The sequence below is a fragment of the Candida metapsilosis genome (genome assembly GCF_017655625.1).
Source record: "Candida metapsilosis strain BP57 chromosome Unknown scaffold5, whole genome shotgun sequence".
Classification (NCBI taxonomy): Eukaryota; Fungi; Ascomycota; class Pichiomycetes; order Serinales; family Debaryomycetaceae; genus Lodderomyces; species Lodderomyces metapsilosis.
The window spans coordinates 472,042-489,329 of record NW_027138163.1 but is presented as its reverse complement, the minus strand read 5'-3'; the positions used below and the strand labels follow the sequence as shown (position 1 = coordinate 489,329).

The window sequence follows — 17,288 nt, the reverse complement described above, 5'->3', positions numbered from 1 at the left end:
CCATCAGGTGCCACTGCATTGACAATAAATACTACCTCATTGGGAGACGGAATAAGTAGCTCTAACTAAACCAATCAATTGGTAGCATATGAATCGGTAAAAAGATTTTCAAAATTTTTTTCGTTTTTTTCGTTTTTCACATTCTAACCAACAAAGCACAACAACACATTCCTTACATTACCTTAGAATCACACAAGAATGGGAGTAGTTGTATTTGGTAAATCAATAAAGCACAATTTCCCTGTGCGTATAGGTCTTGCAAAAACGATATTTGGAATAGGACCCACCACCGCTGCCAAGTTGATGGCCAAGATTGGAATCTATCCCAATTGTAAAATGAATCAACTCACTGAACCTCAAATATTGGATCTTAATAAGGAAATATCGCTGTTGTTGGTAGAGGGTCACTTGAAACAAAAGATAAACAACGACATCAAGATGAAGAGAGATATTGGATCGTTTGCAGGTTTCAGACACGCTTGGGGATTTCCAGTTAGAGGACAAAGAACAAAGACAAACGGTAACACTGCCAAGAGGTTGAACAAATTGGAAAGATTTAGACTTTAGCATTTCTGGCTAGATTGGAGAGAATGTTGCATACTGTAAATAGCATATATTAATGACCAAATGGGAGAATGTGTATACCGTTGGTTTTCAACTCTGAGCTTCTAATACTAGCGTAGGAAGTAGCACTGAAAGCAACGTTTACAGTGTCATCTTTCCCTAATCTCCTCCATGGTAGATATAGTGTTTAAAGATATCTCCATTGTTAAGACATTTTGCAGACTCTATATACTTACAAAAATTAGCTATTAATATGATACATTGATCTGTACCTATAGGTCCCCTACATGTAGACCCTTCTTCTATACTTAACTTTTTCTCCTGATCGGCAATATTGTGTTTGCAATCACTGAGAAAGTAAAAAAATACTAAACCGATCCGTTCTTCTTTCGCAGCTAATAACTGTTCCTCCTTGGTACACACATAAAAGAGCAGACTGGTTTTATCTGACTTGCTTGCATTCACTGCCACATCGGCATGCTTCATCAAGCTCATCCCCACCATCGTTACACTCTTCCCGGAGTGGTTATGCGCATTTTATGTGTGCATAACAAAACATGGTCGGATTTTTGACAAACACTCGAAATAAGTGGATTCCAACCTTGGATCCACCGTCAGACACGTTGATAGCTGCATTTTGCGCTCCGTGCATCCCCCTAGAAGTCCAAAACAATTTTTTTGGACGTCCCTAGGAGGGCGGAAGCATGTCAAAAATTTTGCTCGGCGTTAAGCCCAATTAGGTAACTCCGAACTAACTGTGAAGATGCAGAACTAACCTTTGAAAAATTTGCGACAAGTGAGCCGTTACCACCTCAGCATAAATGATAGATGAAAACGAGAAAAAACCCTCATCAGTTAAAATAGTAAAGCAGAGAAAGCAAAAAAAAAGAAAATGGTCCCTAGCAGGATCGAACTGCTGATCTTGGCGTTATTAGCACCACGCCTTAACCAACTGGGCCAAGGGACCTATTTTTAAGATTTTTAGAATTTGGGTCAAAGTTGTGAAAAAGTAAAATACGATATTTCATTAGTTCAGAATTCTCTTTCAAGATACTTTAGGCTTTCGGGAGTGGCGGAAAAAGCTATCGAATCAACATTTCTCAGTTTTAGTAAAAAAATATCTCAACAGAAATTACGTTTGAGTGTGCGAATAGCAACTTTTATCTACTCTAGGATGATTCTTAAAGCCCAAAGTCCATTGTTTCAGTGACAACTGATTTCTACCTAGTCCATTTGAAAAAAGAGGTTTGGAGACGTAATTGGAAATACCTACTGTATATGTATCAAAAGATAGAACGTTTCATATAAGACTTGTATCGATGGGAAATTAATTTGCATTTTCCATGGTGTAGCTGCAAGGGGTTGGTTGTATAGGAAAGCTACCTATGGCATTAACTTGTCGCTTACTCATTTCCTTCATCAACTACATCCACCAATTGCTATCATTGAAAACCTCCATTAATGAATTTTTTTTTTTTTTTGCAACACTTTAAACCAAAGTTGTAACAATGTTTTGGAGTCTAGTACACCTAACGATAAACTTTTTAGAGCAGATTGTTGATTCAATGGCATATGTATACCCACCAAAGGCATGTTACTAAGTGAAACGTTACATTACTAAAGAATATACTAACATGCTCTTAAGGGTGCTCTTTACTTTCTCGACCACCCAGCAATATGGCCATTCTATATCACAATACTAATTCCACAGCTTGTTCTCACTTTGATAATATATCTGTTAATGTTTTCATTCATCTATCCCTTTGTTTCAATTATTTACACATTGTTGATTGGTCCAGTGGGGTTTTTTGTCGCATGGATCTCAATATATGAGCATTCAAGTATCATTGCTCGCATAACAGTGACCATAATCCTACTCCCACATATTCAAAAAGTAGCTTACGAGTCAGTGCTCAGTCGTGAAAGCAACAACCTGTTTGTGCGGTTGCTAAGAGCAAGAAACGGCTATCAATCATCATCATCATCATTGTCAACGTGGAGAAGAACTAAAAGCTATTTATATGACATCTGGAGGTTCTCAATCTTCCCCATGCTGTTGCCAAGGATGTTTATTTTATGTCTCATTAGCTTTATCCCAATTATTGGTCCTATCTTGGTATTCTATTTCCGTGTAACTTCAAAAGGGTTCTTAGCACACAGAAGATATTTCATATTAAAAGGATACAACAAAACAGAGATGAAACAAACTTTCAAAGCCAATAGACCAGCCTACATTGCTTTTGGACTAGCAGCTGTCTTGCTTGAGATGGTACCATGCTTTGATATCTTGATTATGTTTACCAATACTATAGGAGCAGCACTATGGGCAGTAGATATGGAAAATAAAGAAAGACAAGCTTTACATCAGATTGAGGACGAATACATTGATGACCTTGATCGAGAGCCTACATCCTAAGGATAACTGTTAATTGATAACTTCTTTTGTCGCTTAGTAAAGGTATACATTATCAACGCAACCAAATCCAGCAGCCACACCGCCCTCATCACTGGTTTCAAACTTGGATCTTAACAACCAACCAGCATTCTTGTTGCTCTTTATTGCCCCACTTTGCTCATCAAATACTATTGTTCCAAACACACCTAACTCCGACACTATATTTTCATGATGGATTTGGCCGTTACGAAGAAGTTTATTTTGAAAAGTCTCTGGATTAATCAATTCCATTAATATATAGGCACCCCAATCTTTTCTATCAATTTTGTTTAAAAATTGAGGAATATCCTGTTTGTAGATGTTGTTACCACCACCTTCTCTTTGCGGCTTCAATACAAACTTTTCTGGGGTTTGGAATGCTAATTTGGCTGCTTCTTGACCTTGCACAGTTTCATCAAACGGGAGTATCCTCACAAATGTTGAAAGGAGAGATTTCAAATCCTGATCAGTAATGTCTGGAAGAATTTCCCTGATTACATTTTCGTTGGTCAAAAGCTGTTGAATCTTTTTAGAGCCTGACAATTGTGTCAAGACAGATGGACATTTAATTGCTTGTGACTTTTCCAAAAACAATCTTGCATCCCAAGTCTTTGTTGGATCAGAGTCATAATTACTTGGACCATACCCAGAACGATAATATACGACTGAAATCTCATCCATGGTGGATTTGACATACAACTTGCCACTATTGTTGGTAATTAATGTATCAACATCCTCTAATGTAACTCTAAATGATCTTATACCATGCTCTTGAAATAATGCATACTCAACAGCCCTTTGATCAAAGCAGTTGCGTTCCTTTGGTTGAACAACGAACAAGATAATTGTATCTTTGTTATCAGCCTCACCGTTATAATAATAGTTCCCATCGGCTAAACCTTGTGCAATGTCACTCACTGAACTTGAAATTGGGAGCTCGTCATCATCATAGTATTTGAAATTGTACTTCTCATCGTAGAACCCAGTCGTGTTCAAAAACGATTGTAGTTGGCCGATTTTCGTTGATAACCCTCCAAATGACACACTCACTGTATTAAATTCAATCTGCTTGATCTGTTGCTCAGAGGAGTCAACCATGTAATCAGATCTAAATATCCCCAATGATAATGGTTGTAATATTTGATCGGCAATTGATTTTTGGTAAATGTCGAATAATTTGCCTGAAAAGTCTGGGTCAAAATCAGCCAAGCTCTTCAAAATACCTGTCAACCAATCTTTCCTCTTTGTAATCAAGTTGATGTATAGTTCGTTGTATAACGTCTGAACTTTTATTGCCTGTTCAAAACTTGACTTAGGAATTGGTGTTGGAAATAATGTTATTGGAGCCACACCTGCTTGGTAGAGGTCAAAGTTTGGAGGGTACATCACCAACCCATTGGAAAGTGCCCATTGTTGTGCATTTATAACAAGGTCCTCTTCTTGTTTGGGTGATAGCTGTGGAAAGGACTTGGGTGGCATTGATGTTTGATTTATGCTTTTTGTTGCAAAAGTGATTACACCTCATTTGTAATCGTTGAATCATTTTTGAGTGGAGTGAAGAATTGGATACCGCTACCAAATACAAATTGGGAGAGCCTACAAGACTCAGTATATAGTATACCCAATTCGAAGAAGATATCGGTATAGCACATAACTCTACTCTCTATTGGTCCTTTCTATGACTATAATTTCTCTTAACTACTTTTTACTCATTTAGTCTTAAACTTGTGGTAGTTCAATGATAGGATAGCACCCACTTTGCAATCACCTCAATTGTAATGTTGTCTTCAAGGTGAAATGATTCGCAAGACATTAACACCTTAAAACGAGTTAGCGGTTTGACAGAGAATCAGCTACAGAGAGATCTTTGGTTACACACCGTTTACACATATATTATACTAACGAATAAGGTGGGTTTCTCGACCTTTAATTTGATCTATGGGCTTTCTCCGACTCCATAAGATCTTTCTTGGATCTAGACCAATCACCTCGTAAATCGAACCCCGCTGTGAAAAGATTGATTTGGTATACCCCTGGTTGTTTTGCAAGTCTTTAGCAAAACTGGAAACCCCCAGAAGGTATTGAGGATCAAAAGGTCTTTCCCCCTTGGTTGTGGCAATATGAACACCAATACATCGTACCTTCTATCAACTTCTGAATCATCACGCCTCTCACCAATGACCACGTCTCCCACCGTTCACAATCCACCTCAATTATCTCCCACCTCACACCACTTACCTCCCACCACACACCACTTCACTCCCACTCACCCATCACCACACACCACTTCACTCACCCACCACTCACATATCATCCACAACTCTCTCCCACCAATCATCTCTCTCCGCCAACCACCAACCACCAACCACCAACCTCCGATCTCCTATCACCACACACCACTTATCTCCCACCACACACCACTTACCTCCCACTTACCAACCACCTTTCCTCCACTACCACTTACCTTTCCCCCGCCAATCACCAACCACCACTCACCACAACCGATCTAGCACCTACCGCTCTCCACCAACCAATCACCAGCTCTCCCCCGCCACCACTCGCCTAACACCAACCACCAATCACCAATCACCAATCACCAATCACCAATCACCAATCACCAATCACCAATCACCAATCACATCCCCCCACCACTCACCACCAGCACCAACACCACCTCTCCCCTGACTATATACACTCCACCACTCCACCACTCCACCACTCCACCACTCCACTAACTATATACACTTCACCTCTCACCCCCACCCACCCCCCGACCTAGTGCCCCGCCGCCATACCCTCAGCTTGTTGTTGAAAACAAGCCTACTCTACACTAGGTTGAACTGTATAGTCTACACCCTCCACTATCCCTCGGCTTCGAAGCGAAGCCTACTCTATCCTAAAAAAAAACCCACCTACCGTCCCTCGACTCGCGTCCGAGCTTTACCCCTGCCAAGTTGGGTGGGGGAGAATATCCAAATCCATCACAAGTATTGGGCTGAGCCACGTCTAGCCCAGTCCAGGGCCCCATTTATTGGTTGTTTCAAAGAGTTTATAAGCTCACCCGTGCTTTAGAACGGAAAACCACCAAAATAAATGTGTAGATGAGTTTGGTATTCTTTAGTAAATTTGGGATTCGTCAATCCTTGGGGGTAGATGTGTCATCCGAAATATGAACTGAATCACGTCTGACCCAGTCCTTTGTTCCACTTACTGGCTGTTTCAAAGAGTTTATAAGCTCACCCGTCTCTAAGGACGGAAAACCTCCAATGAACAGGAAGATGACAATACACTCCCCCGAAAAAGTTTGAATTTGCAATTCATCACAAGTGTTGGGCTGAATCACGTCTAACCCAGTCCTTTGCCTCACTTACCGATTGTTTCAAAAAGTTTATAAGCCCACTCGTCTTTTAAGACGATAAACCTTCGATAGCAAGATGATGAAAGGAAACTCAATCTTTTAGTTGATGACTTATGTTGTAAAGTTAGTAAGATGTTCTTGACAATCTTGTAATAGATCAGTACGTACTTAGGGATAGACCACGATTCATATTCCCCCCAAATCTGTCATCGAGTTCAACTAAATAGACTCTTGTCCCAGCTTTCCGCCTCCAAACTTGATGGTCACAGCTTACCATATTTGAGATTGGTTAAGCTTGGCAGATTTCGAGCAAGTTCAGGTCTATTAGTATCCATCTCAAGATTGGTGAATTACGGTAATTCCAGTGATCTGTTGTTGTTGTGGATGATGATGTAGATGTGTTTGTGGCAGAAGTTTGGCAACCAAAAATTGAGTGGGAATTTTGATCTTTTATGCAAATCTATAGTATCAACAACATATCAAAATAAGTAAATGTAAACATAGCCATATATATGTAATATATATATATATATATATATAAACAACTAAAGTAATATCAATACAGAGTCAGATCACATGACTAGAGAATTCCTCATTCTCTTATGTGTAGAAGTATGACGTACTAAAGAATACATCAACTGTATAATACCTCCTCATTTGAGACTTATCACATCTGCAAATAGATCACAATCTGAACATATAGACCCATCACTCCCTCCTCTTCAGTTATAGCTCACTCTAATTTCACCAAACACTTTCCAGCTCTCTTGGATTCAATCGCAATATTGAAATGGACCCAATCAGGCACAGAATTGACCACACATTAGCTCTTATACCAGAATCAGGAACAAGGTAATGCAAAGTTTCCATATCTGCCCACAATAACATGCAGTAGTAGCTTGATAATCTACTGCTTTTGTCATCGTTTTGCTTGATTCGAGCTTTCGGGTTCCGATAAACAATTTGTAACCTTCGACAAAGCTTGACACATACGATAAACAAAAATCAATACTTTAGTAAGCGTCTCAAGGGTAGCTTTCACAAACTATTACTGATAAGTTATCAAGTGGATAATTTTCTTCAATTTTGGCAACAACTACAATCTTCTTCTTTCATAAGCAAAGTTAATAGGTGCCACCCACATCTATATTACGTCTTTGACCATTTAATTATCAATGCATATTCTCCCTGGGCTCCCACTTCCTCAATCCCTTCCTCTTCCATGATAAAGTTGGTCAGATTTAGAATAACCGATGTGAAAGATTCCGCAACCAAATGATCAATGAATCAAGCCAACACGGTATAATCAAGTTAATGTTCACCTTGAATTCAGCAATTTCCATAGTCAAGTAGTTGAGTTACGTTGAATTGGATACCCCTTGCCACATACCAACTATAGCTTCAAGTTTCCCTTTAATACTCCAATCAAGGCTGTTTCTGAAAGCATATTTGACTTAGCATAAATTTAGAGCTGCATGGGTAGTATGCTATGCCTTGTGTGATTATAGTTGTAATATACCTTTCATTGATTGTAAAGTGTGGTGTGTGGTGTGGTAATTCAGTTTTCGGTAGCACTTCTCTGTCTCTTCCTCTCTCTCTCTCTCTATCAAAATGTGCACAAAAGGCAAAAGACAAAAGGGTCTGTGCAACCTTTATCGTCTTTAAACTCCTTCCTAGTCTTTACAACGTCAAGCTTATCAAATACTGTTGTCATGCTTTAGTAAAGTAGAATTCATATTTCTTTCCAAAAAATTTGTAGCAAAATTGGTGTAATGTATGAGACAAACTCTCGACTCGAGCATTGTATTGCCTTGTAGCTATAAAAGTCTCCACCAGAAGTAATTATGTCATCTTTGAGTCGTGGATATCACCTACATGACTGAGACCCACACACAGTTATTTCAGTTTTGTTTCCCTGACTAAAGCACAATTTTGACCAACTGGTTAATGTATTGGAGCCTCTATAGTGACCAGATATGTTCCTAGGATTGCTCTACACGACTACCCCTCATGACCCACTTTCCTTGTCAAGTCTATATTTATGGCTGCAAAATAATTTTACTTCACAAGTGCTTTTCGCTGTTGCGATACCAAGTCACATGACCAATTCGTGACTGTTTTTTTTTTTCTTTTCTTTTTTTTTTTTTCCCACACATCCAACAAAAGTGAAAAATTCGTAAAAGGATACCAAGATCTCATTGAAAACGAATAGCCAATAAAGAAAGAGTATGTACAGCGCCGACAACGTGTTTTGGATGAAATCAGGTTAATGAAGAGGGGAGGGAACTTATTGTGGGTAGCCATTTGGGTCAATATTTTTTGGAGAACTACAAACATCGCCAGGGTCCAATAAAGCACAACTTGGACTCGACTTTTCCATGAAGATGCAGTTACGGCCGTAACCGATATTCACTTTGGTGGTTTATGTGGCTCCTGCTGTACTTCAACTTTGTCCTTTTTTTCATGTCATCAAAGCTTCAAAACTCAGCATTCATCAGCTCAATTTTACTAACATGATCTCTTCTAGTGAAATACTTAGCAGCTTACTTATTGTTAGTCAACGCCGGAAAGACTTCCCCATCAGCCGAAGACATCAAATCAGTCTTGTCAGCCGCTGATGTTGAAATTGAAGAAGACAAAATTGAAAAATTGATTTCTGAATTGGACGGTAAATCAGTTGAAGAATTGATTGCTGAAGGTAACGAGAAATTGTCAAGTGTACCAACTGGTGGTGCTGCTGCTGGTGGAGCTACCGGTGGAGCCGCTGCTGGTGGAGCCACTGAAGAAGCTGCCGAAGAAGCTGCTGAAGAAGAAAAGGAAGAATCTGATGACGATATGGGATTCGGTTTGTTCGATTAAGCAAAAACAGTTAATGAGAGAGTGAAGGACAGAGATGAAGAAGGAAAACCATACCGGATTCTCTACTAGAGGTTTGTATCATAGCAAATAAACGGATAATCAATTTCGAGAAAAAGAATTGCTTAATGTATAAAAGGTAGTCTAATTGTTCAACTATAATTCATCAGCAGTAGCTTTTCTCAATCCCATGGGGTTGCCAAATATTTCATGTCTAGCAGTCAACATAAACTTATCAAAATCAAGATCTTGTTGCGATACTTCATCTCTTTTCTTTCGCTCTTTGCGCAATTCAACTTCTTTACTCAACCATTGCAAAAATTCAGAAGTTGGTTTCAACTGTTTATCATTCTTGTGTATATTTACTAAATTGGTGAAATAGGCATTTGCATCCGCTTCGTCTTTGAACTTCCCTTCCCTTAATGCTTGTTGAATAAATTTAGACATATTGGAATCAGGATCAGTATCTTCAATTGTTCTCTTATCATTGCTGTTGCCTCTCATGTTAAGATCCTCCAAAAGGTTCACAACTCTAACTTTAGCTTCTTGGCTTAAACTTGGATAATTACTTATCAACTGGTTCAATCCTGTAGGGTGTTCAAATGAAAATAACTGGTGTGCTATGGTTGGATTTTGAACAAGAGCTTGAATAATACCAATTTTGCGCTTTTGTATGACGTCAGGTGATTCACTAATGTTTTCTAATAAAGAAGTGATGTGGTTTTCCACATTGAAGCCGGGTACTTTACCATTGAGTAAATTGGTTACTGCTCCTGGGTTGTTTCTAAGTGATGCGGCAATGATGTTGTAAATTCTTTCTTCAAGTTGCACATCATTGGTACTGCTGGACAAGTTGATCAATTTCTGGAAAAGGAGTCCATTACTAGTCAATTGTTCACCAAGCTCAATGTCATGAGATAAATCGTTGACAGTGTCTAAAGCCTTCAACAATCGTTCCTTGTCTCCATGTTGGTCATACTGTTCAACTTCTTCCACTGCTGAATCAAAGTCAGACAAGTCGCCATGACTTACCCGCGGCTTATTCTTTTTATTAATATGAAGGGCACTGGCAATTTGTTCATGGTTAAGCGTATTAGAATTGTCATTGTTGCTTTTATCCCCATTGTCACCTCCCACTACAACAATATCTTCATTTCTTGCCTCAGTATCCAATTCGCCCGTCATCAATTTAGCTTCTCGTTCTGACGTTTCTAAATTCAATCTAACGTGCAATCCTGCGGGAATATCTTGACCTGGTTTTATAACTTGCCACTCGTTTGTAGGAACAAATATTCTTGGGTAACAATTGGTTGGATCAGCGGAATCTGGACAGATTAGATCGTTTACAATTGTTGCTGCTGTCAATTGATTAATAAAAAGGGCTATACTTAGTAAGCTTTTAAACTTTAATAACATCACCTTTGGGGAAATAGAAGGAAATGAGTGAGGATTGAAGGTGGCACAATGAGCTGATTGTGTTGCTGCACAAGTTTTTTTCCACATTTGCCACGACATCTGAATTAGAACTACATAAGCTCTTCTCAAGTCTATAACTAATTTACTTTATTACACCTATCAAACATTATACAATTTCGCCCTTATTATTTCTATTACAATCCCTTTACCTTGTGCAAAGCTTGTTCAATATCCTTAAGTAAATCATCAGTATCTTCAATTCCAACTGAAACTCTAACCAAATCATCATAAACACCATTAGCTTCTCTTTCTGCCTTGGGGATACCTCCATGAGTCATAATTGCTGGTACTTCAATCAATGATTCAATACCACCAAGAGATTCAGCCAAGGTGAACAATTTAGTTGATGAAGTGAAGACTGAAGCTCCTTTTGCTCCTCCTTTAATTCTAAAAGAAATCATACCTCCACCCAAGCCATCTCTATGTTGACGTAAAACTACTCCATGTTGTTCATGAGTTTTCAATCCTGGGTAATTAACATGAATCACTGATCCATCTTCAATTCTTGATTGTAAATATTCAGCAATCTTTTGTGCAGAAGTTGAAGCTTGACGTAATCTTAAATGTAAAGTTTTCAAACCTCTATGAGCCAACCAAGAATCAAATGGTGATGGGATAGATCCAATGGCATTTTGCAAAAATCTAAATTTTTCATGTAAATCAGTGTCATTAGTGGCCAATACACCCATAACTACATCTGAATGTCCATTAATGTATTTTGTAACCGAATGAACAACAACATCAGCACCATGTTTCAAAGGATTGGAAATGTATGGAGATAAAAATGTGTTATCAACAACCAACAAGACTTTATTGCCAGTCTTTTCTTGATGTTCTTGTAAAATTTGTTTAACTTTAGCAATATCAGTAACTTTTAAAGTTGGATTTGAAGGTGTTTCCAACCATACTAATTTAGTTTCTGGTTTCAATGAAGATTTCAAATCAGATTCCAAGTCACCAACAAAAGTAGCTTCAACTCCATGGTGGTTAGCCACTTTAGTGAAATATCTATGAGTTCCACCATAAACATCTCCACCAGAAATGATGTGTGATCCAATTGGTAACGATTGAATAACCAATGCGGTAGTTGCCGAGCCTGAAGATAAAGCAATGGCATACTTGGCTGATTCTAAAGATGCAACAGCAGTTTCAAAATTGTCTCTATTTGGGTTGGCTGAACGTGAGTATTCGTAAAGTCCAATTGGTTTCGAAGGTTCAGATTGACCGAAAGTGGTGGATAAAGAAATAGGTTCAATAACTGCACCAGTAGTTGGATCAATAGGAGCACCAACGTGGATAGCTCTGGTTCCAAAAGCATAAGTAGAAGATGAGTCAATTGTCATGGTTATACCGTAGTACTGTTGTTTAAAGCAATGAAAAAGAAAACTGTGTGGAAATTAAAGTCCGAGATGTGTTTTGGTAGAAAAAGTTTTTTTGCTAGTAGATGTCTGTGTGTGGTTATGAGAATATGAGTTGAATTATATTCCTAAAGTTTTATACCAGTAGCTTGTTTTCTGTAGTTGGATACAAATTGTAGTATAAAGCTGTTGATGATGATGATGGAAAGAAGAGAAAATGGTATATTGGGGAGGTATTTATAATTTTCTTTATAACTGTGTGATGCATGTGTGGTTTGTGTGGTGTCTTCGCTTAAATTTCTTTTTTTTTTGTTTTCTTTCACCCACAGCTGCAATTTCACGTGACTAAACTTTTAGTGGATTACTAATTATACTACTTACCGTACTACTTTTACTCTAGTTTTGAAGTGAGTGGGGTGTAAAGAAGGTTTAGTCAAGAAAGAATACAGCTTTAAACCAATGATACTGAATTTAGTAATAGAACTCTGTATTGTGGTGGTGGTACCTGATTAGCTCTTGTGCTAATAACTATATAACTATTGTTCTACACCAAAAAACAATAGATAACAGAAAAAACACACAATAGATTAACCAAATGTATAGCGGTAACAATCTCATGGAGGCTTCAGTTGTTGTTATTTTGCAAGATTATGAGATTAATGGTTCTAATTTTTTTGCAAGCGCATCACGTGAAATTGCGTAGTATTCCTATAATGCACCTTTCTGCAGAAGGGGAAAACGCCGTGCAGAAAAGACACTGGCTGCAAAAAAAGAAACAGTTTATAAATGGAGTGATCCTTCCAGTTTCAACCTGCAAAGAAGCAAATAAGACCCATAATATGTCTATTCAACACCGCTACGCCCCCACATTCCTTAGTAGTTAGTTTTTTGGCACTTAGTGATACAAAAGTAGCACTCTTTAAGCCTCATAGGAATGAAGTTTCTCTTTCCTCCCACACCGAAGGCCAACAGCAAAAACATCATTTTCCATTTGAGAGAGCCCAGTGTCAACACAAAGACCAAAAAATTGATTTTTAGAATGATCAGTAAAAAGCTCATACGTTCTCTTGAAGCTGGATAAGGCAAACTTGGCTTCTTGTGCTGAGAAACTATTCCCCTTTGATATCAGAACGCAACCCAGCTTATCTTTAACCACGCAGTAATCATGGTCTGTAGTACCGAAACTAGTAGACTTGCTGTACCCTCCGAAAACAAGACTAGACTTTAACGCTTGGTAAGCTTCTTTCACAAAACCAAAAACTATGGTTACCCAATTCATTTTAAAATAAACAAGTTCATGCTCTAATTTCCTTTCACTCATTAAAGGCGCCAATGAATTAGTAAATGTTTCATCAATACTCGACTCAATGCTTGTTCCGCAAGATTTATTTGTATCATCAAGACGGATTGGGTTCTGAGGATTGTCAATTGTTTGGTAAAGTGGATTCAAAATTATATATTCCACACTTGAACCAACAATTTTGCTTGTTTCATACTGAATAATTGTTTTTAAACTATCATCTTGCTCAATACTTGGAGGTTGAGTAATACTTTCACGGGATACAACTTTAGTAGGTTCATATGATTCATCAGCAGGTGTGGTAAGTAACGGTGGAACAAGTTCAACAAAATCATCATCATCAGCAGAATGAGGGTGAAAACCAGCAGACTGAGACGGAAAAGCTTCAGCAGATAAGACAAAGGAGATATCATTAGCAGTGACGAATGAACTTTCACCAGTGGTATTAACAAGACTTTCTTCGGAAGCGTGCATGACAGGCACCATAGTGGTACTTTCATTAAAAGACGAGCATTGTAGATTACTAATTGGCAATTTCTCAGTTGAATTGAAACCTTGGGGTGCGACCACAGGTGAGACGACGTCAGTATCATGTGTACCAGGAAGAGCTTCTTGATTTGTTGCTGATACTGCAACTGACTTTCCATTGTGGTCGTAATTTCCCACTCTAATATCTTCACACTGAAAGGAGCTTTCAATAGCTCTATTCAATAAGTTATCAATAACATCATTGGAAATGTCTGAATCAACATTGTCATTTTGCTCATTAATCCCAAGAAACTCAAACGAATTTTCAGAAGTGACTTCTCTTGAAACTTCGTCAAAACTAAAGTCAACTGGACTTTCAAAGTTATCATCAATTGACACCTCACCAACCAAATCCTCGAGTGGACTATCCTCAACAACGACATTATCAATCATATCATCAACTGCAGCTTCAATTGAGCCATTACCAGTAGTTTTCACTACCCTTGTATCAGTAGTATCATCTTTACATTCCAAGGTATTTTCGCTTGCACTTTCAGCCACTTCAATTTGGTTTTCAACTAAGGTTGGACTTGTGGTTGCAAAAGTTGGATTCTTCCCTTTGGTGATCTCTGTAATACCCTTCGCTTTAATGACCCATGGAGGTGAGTATCTGATCATTGCTTTTGATTCGGACATTACTAGGTTTTCTTGTGGTTTTCAATTAAGTTAGGCTTGATGTGTGAATGTATGTGGTGGTACAAATTGTTTTGGATTATATATTTGTGTGACAAAAAATTCATAGTTGGCATTCCTTTAAAGTAACTTCCTCAACACTTATGCTAGTAATTACGATAGAAAAGTTATTGAAAACATTCATTCACCATAGCTGTTAGCAATGAAGCAAATATCTAAAGTATACGCTATCATACCAAAGAGATAAGTTTCCCACTTGACCTTCGAGAAACATGGAAAGGACTCCTGTGATGGATACTATCACCAGAGGAGTTAGTTAGTTAGTTAGTCAGTGCAAGATAACTCAAGTATATCCATTGTAGGTTAATTACGGTGTCTACAGTTTAGTTACATAAACCAGTATCGAAAAACACGCTCTATCAAAAGCTCTTTAAAGTTCAATATAAGTTGAAAGTTGTTTCTATTTATTCCAGAATCTCATTCAAAAAGTTGGGGTTATTTTGCAACTTGGCTTTGAATTTATCCCACCAATTGTCAAATGCTTTTATAGGCACTTTGCCTTGTGCGTCAATGAAACTTGCTAAATAATTGTAAGCATGCCCAACAATCTTATTAGCTAGATTGGCTGTACTATCGGGTGTATTCTGCTGTGGTCTTGAAGCTGGAACTAGTGCACTACTATTGGAGTTGCTACTTTGCTTTGACTGTAGAATGGTTTGTTCAGCTTGTGGTGTTGGCTCTATTGAAATCCCGATATTTATGCTGACCGAGTCAGTCAAGTCAATCGGTTCTCCTCCACCCATCTCCAAATCCATCCCATCGTCTGGTTTCCTAGTAGTGGGGTGAATATTGCTGATTTTGTATATTGCCGATGGTTTATTAGGATTGATGCCACCAAGTAGTTTGAATTCAGGGGCTGAAGTTCCAGCATCTTGAGGTAATTGGAAATATATTAAAGCAGTAAAGTTATTGTCAACAAATGGCGAGTTGGGAAGTATAAAGATGGTGATGTAAGAAATGTTGGATGCATTGGGTATATTGATGACGAATTTGGTTTGATCAACTTGCTCCGCAAGTATCATTGGTCTTCCCAGACATATTGCTCCAAATATACTCATGATTTATTGAAAAGTTGTGGATGTGTATATGGGTGTAATGTTTATAGAATGTATAAGTTTGAGTGTAGTGTTTCAATTGAATGGGGTTATTCTTCTATCACTGGTTTGATGATTTTTGATTTTTCGAAATCGCGTAAAATTTAAAAAAATGTCAAAAACAGGAAAAACAAAAAAATTTTTCATCTTCTTTTCTTAATAAAAAGTAAGGATGGTAAAGCAAGGTGAATGGGCTCAAAGTTTATGTCCTTTCTTCTTGCGACTAGACTGTTATGGTGGAATTTTATTCCACCATACTTCTAGCATCCCAGATTAAAACGTAGAACATATTTTCCATCTTTCGTGCATGTTCAAATGCAAAAGATGAATATGGAAAAGATACTTCGTCACATTTCAATATTGTAGATTTATCTTCTCTACTTGTTGTAGTTTGATCTCTTAATGTAGACAAACTTCTAGAATAATTAACAACAAGATATTTTATACATACCAAGATATATATCTATATACATACTCAGTGAATCACTTAGTGAGCTAGATAACTGGAATCACATCATAATATAAGTTTATTAATCGTTAAAAGGTAACAAATTTATAAACTAAGAATCATATTTTGGGATGTCAATCCCTATTTATACTTTTTAGGTGAAAACTTGACTGAAACATCATTTGTGGCCTTGCTGGCAACTAGAACTCCTTCTGAAGTTCACCAGACTAAAGGATTAAATAAACACTGATTAGGTAATCATAATAAATAAACATCCAATATGAATCGAGGTTAGCTTAGGTTATTGTATAATGTTGTGTCCATTTGTAATGACAAGGAATACTTGAATTACAACACTTCAACATACTATCGCAGATTTGGATCCCAGCTAGTGGCACAGCAATTGCTACAACTTAGTCTGCCGTAATGTAGTCTGATCAAGTAGTCAAAATGTGAGTCACTTTCAAATTGCCTTTCTTGTCAAAATTTCCTCTGAGAGATAGAGAGACAACTACTTACGTACAGAGTGTACCTACCGTTATGATACAACACATATCCCTTTGAGGAGAGGAAAGTCACCACCATCCATGAGTCTAGCGGGTAAATTTACACTCTTACACAGATCCCCCAAAACAGACGCTACCATTACATTACTGTAGCCTGGTGTACATATATTCAGCAAAAGTTGTCAATAATGGGGAAAGGAAGATGCAGCGGTTTACAGACATATTCGTCGGCTTTAGGAAAAGAAAATGATAATAGCAAATCCCACAAAGTTAGTATCACAGACAGCAAAGAAGATTGAAAAAAATGGTACGAGATTATATAGCAAAGGACAGTTTCCATATTTGGTGACCATCTTTTTTTCAGCTCTTGTGGTGATCAACTGTGTTGTTCTTTAATCCTTGCATGATTTGAACTATGCATACAAGTGACTTCTCTTACTTTGTGTACCCTTTCTTTTGTGGTATTACACAAGTGGAAAATAATTGGGGAAACTTCAATGGAAAGACTTTCGATTTCTTCACTTTCTACGCTTTTATAGGAAATTATAGTCCCAATTAAAGTTTGCTTTTAGTTAAGCATTGGATTGCTATAATCGGTTATAGCAAAGCAAACAAAGAGACTGAAAAGTGTACCTCAATTACTAGTTAAAGTCTCATTGTTGCATCTCTTTTG

At 37.8% G+C, this 17,288-nt stretch overlaps 8 protein-coding genes across 8 annotated transcripts; 3 read left to right on the top strand and 5 right to left on the bottom strand. All coding sequences in view use genetic code 12, as the record gives it.

Annotated features, from left to right (window-relative positions):
• Positions 1-198: 198 nt before the first annotated feature.
• On the top strand, positions 199-567 carry I9W82_003950 (mitochondrial 37S ribosomal protein uS13m; the record flags this gene model as incomplete). Its single annotated transcript, XM_067692970.1, has 1 exon — positions 199-567. The coding sequence occupies one exon, from the start codon at positions 199-201 to the stop codon at positions 565-567; it is 369 nt and encodes a 122-aa protein (XP_067547538.1).
• Positions 568-2,614: 2,047 nt separating this feature from the next.
• On the top strand, positions 2,615-2,980 carry I9W82_003949 (uncharacterized protein; the record flags this gene model as incomplete). Its single annotated transcript, XM_067692968.1, has 1 exon — positions 2,615-2,980. One exon carries the CDS (start codon positions 2,615-2,617, stop codon positions 2,978-2,980), a length of 366 nt encoding a protein of 121 aa, XP_067547537.1.
• Positions 2,981-3,013: 33 nt separating this feature from the next.
• On the bottom strand, positions 3,014-4,477 carry GSH2 (glutathione synthase; the record flags this gene model as incomplete). Its single annotated transcript, XM_067692967.1, has 1 exon — positions 3,014-4,477. The coding sequence occupies one exon, from the start codon at positions 4,475-4,477 to the stop codon at positions 3,014-3,016; it is 1,464 nt and encodes a 487-aa protein (XP_067547536.1).
• Positions 4,478-8,128: 3,651 nt separating this feature from the next.
• On the top strand, positions 8,129-9,215 carry RPP2A (ribosomal protein P2; the record flags this gene model as incomplete). The annotated part of the gene is made up of 2 exons (XM_067692966.1): positions 8,129-8,159; positions 8,884-9,215. 2 exons carry the CDS (start codon positions 8,129-8,131, stop codon positions 9,213-9,215), a joined length of 363 nt encoding a protein of 120 aa, XP_067547535.1.
• A 153-nt stretch (positions 9,216-9,368) lies between these two features.
• Positions 9,369-10,628, bottom strand: I9W82_003946 (uncharacterized protein; the record flags this gene model as incomplete). Its single annotated transcript, XM_067692965.1, has 1 exon — positions 9,369-10,628. One exon carries the CDS (start codon positions 10,626-10,628, stop codon positions 9,369-9,371), a length of 1,260 nt encoding a protein of 419 aa, XP_067547534.1.
• Positions 10,629-10,822: 194 nt separating this feature from the next.
• Positions 10,823-12,031, bottom strand: CYS3 (cystathionine gamma-lyase; the record flags this gene model as incomplete). The annotated part of the gene is made up of 1 exon (XM_067692964.1): positions 10,823-12,031. One exon carries the CDS (start codon positions 12,029-12,031, stop codon positions 10,823-10,825), a length of 1,209 nt encoding a protein of 402 aa, XP_067547533.1.
• A 934-nt stretch (positions 12,032-12,965) lies between these two features.
• Positions 12,966-14,510, bottom strand: I9W82_003944 (uncharacterized protein; the record flags this gene model as incomplete). Its single annotated transcript, XM_067692963.1, has 1 exon — positions 12,966-14,510. One exon carries the CDS (start codon positions 14,508-14,510, stop codon positions 12,966-12,968), a length of 1,545 nt encoding a protein of 514 aa, XP_067547532.1.
• A 461-nt stretch (positions 14,511-14,971) lies between these two features.
• I9W82_003943 (uncharacterized protein) lies at positions 14,972-15,625 on the bottom strand (the record flags this gene model as incomplete). The annotated part of the gene is made up of 1 exon (XM_067692962.1): positions 14,972-15,625. One exon carries the CDS (start codon positions 15,623-15,625, stop codon positions 14,972-14,974), a length of 654 nt encoding a protein of 217 aa, XP_067547531.1.
• Positions 15,626-17,288: the final 1,663 nt, after the last annotated feature.